This window comes from Scophthalmus maximus, chromosome 5 (assembly GCF_022379125.1).
Source record: "Scophthalmus maximus strain ysfricsl-2021 chromosome 5, ASM2237912v1, whole genome shotgun sequence".
Taxonomy (NCBI): domain Eukaryota; kingdom Metazoa; phylum Chordata; class Actinopteri; order Pleuronectiformes; family Scophthalmidae; genus Scophthalmus; species Scophthalmus maximus.
The window spans coordinates 7730952-7738958 of record NC_061519.1 but is presented as its reverse complement, the minus strand read 5'-3'; the positions used below and the strand labels follow the sequence as shown (position 1 = coordinate 7738958).

Genomic DNA, 8007 nt, shown 5'->3' with positions numbered 1-8007 from the left:
ATCTTCAACACCTATAGGGTACTGTTTGCATCAACTCTCAAGGTTTCATCAGTTCAATCAGTTTCTCAATCTTCAAAAATCCTAAATCCTATATTAATTTTCTTTTAATCTTGGTGCAGTTTACATTTTACCTTTAAGTGCTTTACTTTTACTTATCTTACCCGGAAGTGTATTTTTGAGATACAAAATCGAAAAAACTTTTTTTCTGCACTTATTATTTCAGTTCGGAAAATGTGCACAGCACAATAATAATAACACACAGAAGCATAAACAGACTAGTAATAAAAAGTAACACGAATAATACTTTTTTTGCAGAGCGATCTAGACGTTGACAGACGCGGACTGTGACGTCACCAACCGATTACCCGGAAGTGGAAGTGGCGGGGCGGGGACCTCCTCGCTGTGTACGTAGTGCGGAGAGCCGAGCGAACAGAGGGCTGCTTGTTCTCCTCCGACGTGTGCGCCGGCGCGTCCCTCTCAGTGAGCAGCGGGGAACAAGGGGCAGCCACACGGTCGCACAAACGGAATGTCGCTGCAGACCCACACGACGGTGCGTTCCTGGGTGAAGACGACGGACGATGCTAAGCGGCTCGGCAACTAGTCCGAAGTAGCCCCCGTGTGCGCGTGCGCGTGGTTTCAGCGCGTCCACCTTCCAGCTGCCTGTTGTAAGACAGTCAACCGTATTTCTCCGAGCGCCGAGCTGCAGGTGGGAAGCAGCCGGCTGTGCCTCCCCGCGGCGGCCACGTCAGCTAGCTCCCGCCGGGGTCTCTGTCGTCACCTGCCCTCCCCCCGAGGGGTCCCGCCGCGGCCATGGCTCCGATGGGCATCCGGCTGTCCCCGCTCGGCGTCGGGGTGTTCTGCCTCCTCGCCGTCGGGGTCCTCTACCACCTGTACGCCGGGGTCATCACCAACCGCCTGGCTGCTCTCAGGTCAGACCCTGCTCCGCCGCGGGAGAGAAGCTCCGGGTGTCTTGTCCCGCTGTTAAAAGGAGCATTTAAAGCCCCGATGGAAAGATCCAGCAGCATTATCTCCCATTATATCTCCAGTGAGAGTTCAGTCTCTCGTATGAATGTTGTAACCGCATGTCATGGTCACATATCGCGACATGAGATGGGGTAACCTTTTTTTTTTAATAGTGGAAAAATTGCAGGAAAGTTGCTCAACAATCTCAGAACAATGCAAAACGCCTCTTGAGTCAAGAAGACCAATCTGCTGTTAAACAACGAGTGGAAGCTGAATCGTATTAAACTGCAGTACTTGTATTCATTATTACAGACAAGAGTATGAAGTAAGCTGCTACTGCTTATCCGATCTGTTTTAAGGCCTCAGCTATTTTCTGTTCTGTCCCTTCGTCTCTGCAGACAGAGGAGAAAAGTGGATCTGAGGGAGTTGCTGGCTGTCTCAGTGGAGGCGGCGGTACTTGGTGGCAGAGAGGTACAACCATGTTCATCTTTGACGGCGTCCTGGAGAACCTCCATGCTTTCAGAGTCTCTCTAATCGCAGAACCCGGAAAAATCATGCTTCGCCCAGTTTAATGAGAACACCCAAGATGTGACTGTGTTTTCTTCACTTCTTTTATTCTACACAATCTGTCTTGGATTATCATCTTTTGATGGCTTGACCCTATAGCCTGGCTCAGAACTACTGGTTCAGATTTGTACCATTATTTTGACTGTAGTCGCTATAGAAACCACAGCTGCACATTCACATACATCTGGGCTCCTTCAACTGTATCAGCAGAATGTGAGTCAGCATGTTTCTTTCCCTCTCCAGGTGAAGAAGGTGCGTGAGGAAAATAGCCTGAAGGAGAAGTCCAAGGGCAAGACGAAGGAGGGTGCCAATGAGCTTTTGACTATGGGCGACTTGCAGTCTCATAGAAAGATGTATAACCTCTTAAAGAACACCTTCCCTGAAGTCACGGTGAGCACAAGCACTGCATTCTTTAATTCTTGCGGAATACATTGCGGAAGCAGTGTTCTTGCTCTTTTTCATCATTTATTGTCAAATCTGGAAACACCGGTACAGGATAGAAGATCTCAGTTATGACCAGTTCCACTAATCTCAGACACTTAAATCACCAGCCAGAAACTCAAGTCCTTTACATGTCCAAAGATGCAAACCCTGCACCTGCAAAACTTGATATCGCAACTGACACAATTGTCAAATTCTGACCAGACCATGTTAAATAAGCCCCCCAATCTGACCTGAACCCATAGCATTAATTAATTATTGGTACTCGCTCTGACTTGTTTTTATTTCTTCAAACCAATCAGAATCGGGTGGCGATAAACAGCGACGGCACCTCTGCAAAATAAAATGTGTGATTGCACGACGCAATTCTACAAAGTCAACAGCAATGAACATTTTCAGTGTGTAGCTCAGAGGTGGTTGTTGTTTCCTGTAGAAAAGGGGATTTTGTAAATGGTAATAGACCAGAAGGAGAAACATGCCACCCTTTGCAGGACTCTGTTGGAGACTGTCATGAGCAACGAAGCTACATACCACAGAACCAAGGCCCTAATCTGGTGTTGTGATAGAGTTAGACCTTGATGTTTGAGTTGGACACTGAAAGCTGCGGTGGACGGTCACATTATTTCTGTTGCTGCTTCTTTTAAATCAGGGGTGAGGAATCTTTTCCCATCAAGGGCTAATGTTTGCTTCAACTTCCTAGCTATTAATTCACTCACCACAAAACTTGCATGCGTCACATGGTCTTTGTCAAAATGTGGTCCTGTGAAAGCTGCTTGTTGTCCATCAAACTCCACGAAAGACTGTCAACTCTATCCAAGCTAATTAGTTCAGTCTAGCTGCATGTTTCCAGCTTTGATGACGCTAAGTTTGACCTTTTTCATCACTGCGAATGTGTCTCCACAAACTAGACACACCGGCTTGTCTTTTACTTCAACGAAAAGTATTGCGTGTCTATTCAGGTTATGTCAATAACCGCTTTATCTGTTTAGTTCACCCTGTTATTGACCTGACAACATACAGGCAGAAGGGAACACCCTGAAAGACATGTTGGCTTCCTGTTTTATGTTGTAGAAATATAAATGGTTTCTATTGTGATCGTCCGACCTGTTTTGCAGGTTGTATACGCCCTGGAGGCTGCACCTTCCACACCCCTGTGTTAGTCCTACTGGAAAAGACTATTAAGTGTATTTGCACACTGTTTAAAGTTTAAAATAAACTGCAGTCACCAGGTTTATATTTCTGTCTGAATGTGTTTGTTTTTTTAAGGTGAACAGCGAGGAACATGACAACATGGTGGACAAGGCAGCAACCTGGAGTCGGGACATTCCAGCTGACATTCTAGACAAGATAGAGAGAGGCAAAGATGTTCCCTCTGAGAGCGTCACAGTGTGGATTGATCCTCTGGACGCCACACAGGAATATACAGGTGTGTATGTCACTGGAGTTCCACCATCTTCATTTCAGTGATTTTAGAAGGCTTACTGCACAATAATGTTCCACCTGCCTGTGTGGTTCAACCTGACAGGTGATACTCTTCTTAGAATTAGAAAAAGTGAGGTGTGAACAACTTGTTCGCAGGTGAAGCTCCGATACTGATATTGGGGAATAAAAACACTGACACTGGATTCAGACTGAATATAATGTTATCAGGTCCTGTTCCTGTTTATGAAAGCCAAAAATGAATAAGAGGACCCTGTGTCTGAAGAGGAATTTAATCATGAAGTGTGTCTGTGTGATTGTGTGAGAATTAGAATAAAAAGCCGCTTCCTGAATGTTGTATTCAATGTGCTTTGCTAATATGAGCATTACAACTAGGGACGTTGGTTGGGGTTTAATCAATTGCAACTCGTGCTAATACTCTTCATCTGTCCTATGACATACTCCTGCCCAATGCTGACTGCTCGTCTCTCCACAGAGAACCTTGTCAAGTATGTGACCACAATGGTCTGTGTGGCTGTAGATGGTAAACCAGTCATTGGTGTCATACACCAGCCATTCACTGGGTTCACTGGTAAGCATGTGTGGCTCCACACCTTAACCACTGCATGTTAAACAAGATACGTCCACAGTTGAACTTAACATCCTTAGACTCTGATTGTGGCTCAGAATATATATATATATAGTTTTTCAATTGGATATCAATTCAAACATTTAAGTCATTTGAGTTGAAATTGTTGAAACCATAAGATCTCTCCTGAATCCTTATTTTGTCTGTCATATCTCTCCCAGCCTGGGCGATTGTTGGTCAGGGATCAAACATGGGTCCCCGCTCGTCCTATACCGTCAGCCCTCCAAGTGTGATAGTATCTCGATCCCACTCTGGAAAAGTAAAGAATTATATTCATGATGCTTTTGGAAACAGCACAACAATCACAGAGGCAGGTGGAGCAGGTGAGGAGAGAATGATTTTATTTTCATAGATATAAAAGTTTAAAAGTATTGTATATACAGCTGAGGCTCAAATGCTGTTTGCAAATGCAATATCAAGTAATAGCGAATTTTCCTCCTTGTAAATGTACACATAATCTTTACAGATTTTTTTCTTTCTACATTAATTATTTATTATTATTTTGTTAATTGTATTTATAGTATTTGTTTGAAATTGGATTCTGCCACAAGTGGTTCTGGATCCACTACTCTCCTTTCTTATTTGCATTAGTTCTTTGGTTTATTTCTGCATTTGGTGCATTTGCCCCATCTCTCTCTCTCCTCCACTCTCTCAGGATATAAGGTTCTGTCACTCCTGGAGATGCCTGCACGAGAAACAGCTTCTGTAGACCAGGCAGATGCATACGTCCATATCACCTTTATTAAGAAATGGGACATCTGTGCAGGTGCAGCTCTGCTGACAGCGCTGGGTAATGTAACGGCTCTTATTTACCAGTGTTTGGTGCCTTATTCAGTTTCAAATTCTATTCTGGTTTTACTCTCATTTAAATTATTAACAAAACCCCCTTTTGATTGGCACACTGTGATTTCTAGCAGGCTAAATATCTAGACGAATCAGCGACACTGTCTCTCAATCCATGTGTGCGGAATCAGATTTTGTTGATGTGTTAAAGAATCTGCAAATGTGTACTGAGATTTCCGAATACGTACAGGAATCAGTTGCAAGGGCGAATCAGCTGCAAGGGGAGTCAAACAACGACAGAGCTTCAGAAGCTTTTTCTTTTGGTTTTTGGAGACCAGACATACTAGTCGGGGGTTTCTCCTGGTGAAAGATTGTGTAGTATGTGACGCCCTATCGCCAGTCAGACACATGATCACAAGACACCAAGTGTGTTCTGTGAACTGCGCAGCGATCCCAACGACTTGGCTCAACTAGCACTTCCTGTGACTTCTTTACCTAATCTCCTTCTCCTTACATTTTGAACTTTGTACTTATTTCCAGCTATAGCTACTATAGCTTTAATGTTGTCCCTAAATTGCCTTGGATAAAACCCAAATGAGTAATCTGTAATTTTGAATGAATATGTCTCTTTCATCTCTGTAATTTCTCTTTTAAGTTGGGTAATCACTGTGATTGCAGGAGGCCACATGACGACCCTGAAGGGAGAGGACATCGACTACAGTGGAGATCCACTGAACAAAGGAGGACTGGTGGCCAGTGTGGGTGTGGACCATAAGGCCCTGCTGGAGAGGCTACCCAACTGGGACCTCTTAAAGCACTGAAAGGCTCAAACCCAGAGTCATTTGCCAGTTACAACTGGTCTGAAAACTTTAAGCAGACATGCATGATTTTCCATCATCGTGGGTCAACAAACATCTACCAGTCAGTTGGATTAGAGTCACTGTTACTGGCCACTGAGCAGGACTGTGGAACCAAAATAGCTGCAACTGGAAACAGCTGTGGCTGAATAAATGGCTCCTACTACACACTCCCCTACATGTATACATACCTGTAGCTATGAGAAATGGTGCATCTTCCTCTTCACATGCATATACACACATGAACACATGCACACACAGGGAACACTGGACAACAGTTGCCTTCCAAGAATGCCTTTCCTTCCTCTTCAGAGGACAACAATGTGAAGCGTTAAACTGAGGAGCACAATAACAATAAAATCCAATGGAGCGACTGAAATTTTCAGTTACTTTTATGATTTTATCAAGTCGTATCTTCATCGCATAACATTAATAACATCAGCTGAGCTCAGCTGGTGAAACCACCACCTGTCATTTTTGAAGACGAGACAGAAACAATGGGCCTTGTGGTGAACAACTGCTATGACATGGTGTTAACTGGACACAAGATTCTTAAACAGTGAATTAAGAAGTGGGTCCCAAGCAAAACTCCAGGGTCAGAAGAACAGTGAAAGAAAATATTAAAGATCATTCAACCACCACATACTTGATTTCATTTCAGTTGACGTGAGTCTGTGAAAGTGTTTCCAGAAAGGTGAACTGATAATGAATCAAAAACAACAGTTACGTTTTCTGTAAATCATGTTATTTTAACGCCAAGGCCCAGATTCACTAAGTTAATAATTTTGCTTAAATATATTGTAGCCACGCAGCCCGCTTTAAAAATGATTTATTATAAATGGATAAGGATTAAATGGTAATCCCTGGTAACTATTGGAATGAGATGTGTTTTTGTTTTCTGTCTTGATTCAATACATCATACAGTCTTCACGATGTGATTCAATTACAATACAATTAAAGGTTGAATGACAACAATGTGCAACTGCAGAAATACTGCCGCTTTATTTATTATCTATTTTCTCCCTTTTCTGCCTCTGGTTTGATTTAATAATTAAAAGAAAAAAAACATGCAGCAAAGTGCAAATAATATTCTCCTTTTCTTCATCTTGCAATAATAGGTAAATGGATAATATATTCCGAACATGAATTAGGTCAATAGCAACAAAGTTGCCAGTTGCTTAAGTTAGTTCTTCAGCTTGTTCTTACTTTGGCTGGAAACATCTGAACGTTTGGAGCTACATGTAGTCCTGTACAATCACCCAACATGTTGGATCAATACCTCAATGTCTGCTCATGTTTGGCAAATGAAAGTTTTTTGTTGTTGAAATAAATGTAAATGGCCTTTGAGCAGAGCTACCAGGGTGATTATAAAATGTGACACTCTTTGCTGATGATGTTATTGCCACAGGGTTGAGTCATCACAGAGAAACTCATTGACGTTGACATCTTGTTCGTGATGGACAAGTGACAGTTTACCAGCTGAGCTCAAAAACCTCAGAGTGGGAGAGAGCAGCCAGGTGAAACTGTAGTAAATGCACATAGGTGCCAGGGACACACTCTCCACACAACCATCACTACAACATGACAAATCTTTCAGTTATGTTGAGTCAGTTGAATATCTGCAGTTTAAACAGCAGCAGATACACAACAATATAATTGTATGCATGGTTTTGCCGGGCGGGAATTCTTTTCTTAATTATCTAAGTCTATTAAGAATAGCAACATGCTTGTTGTAGCTCGGACTGCACAGGTGTAATTGTCTCCTAAACCGAGGTTGTCCAGGTCAAACACACTGACATGTAAATCATCTGCCTCTAAAAAATACAAATATTTGGTTTCAAGATGTAGTGTTTCTCTAATACATGTTAAATGTCAATACAAGCCATTATTTATTCATTCATTTATTTACTCTGAAGCTGTAAGATTTGGCCGATGGCACCAGGGCTGCCGCTACATTCACTATGTGGTTGGACAGTGGGACGAATGCAATAGCTTGAATTAGATATTATCTCTGATCACTTAATATGAAAGGGCCCAGACAGCACTCTCACTATTCCGTAAGGGGAACGCATTCATGACACTGTGTTGACGTGCGTCAGTTAGCTGTGAAGCATTCAATGCAGTTTGGGAGTCAGTCAGAGACACTGATGTCTGATGGTCGGTTTCCATGGTGTCTCTGCATCTTTTCTTTCAGGTGGGTGTTCTACAAGACCTCTGCTCTGCAGCTTCCACAGTGTTAAGAAAACATTTGTCTCTCTATCTGGTATATGCGTATAAATACAAAGAAACAAAACATCCAATGCCAGTTTGCAGTAACACTATAGTTCA

At 42.7% G+C, this 8007-nt stretch overlaps 1 protein-coding gene across 1 annotated transcript; it reads left to right on the top strand.

The window, feature by feature from the left end:
• Positions 1–365: 365 nt before the first annotated feature.
• bpnt2 (3'(2'), 5'-bisphosphate nucleotidase 2) lies at positions 366–6658 on the top strand. The gene is made up of 8 exons (XM_035633452.2): positions 366–929; positions 1362–1434; positions 1774–1920; positions 3238–3397; positions 3887–3982; positions 4201–4362; positions 4695–4829; positions 5501–6658. Exons 1-8 carry the CDS (start codon positions 811–813, stop codon positions 5641–5643), a joined length of 1035 nt encoding a protein of 344 aa, XP_035489345.1. The 5' UTR covers positions 366–810; the 3' UTR covers positions 5644–6658.
• Positions 6659–8007: the final 1349 nt, after the last annotated feature.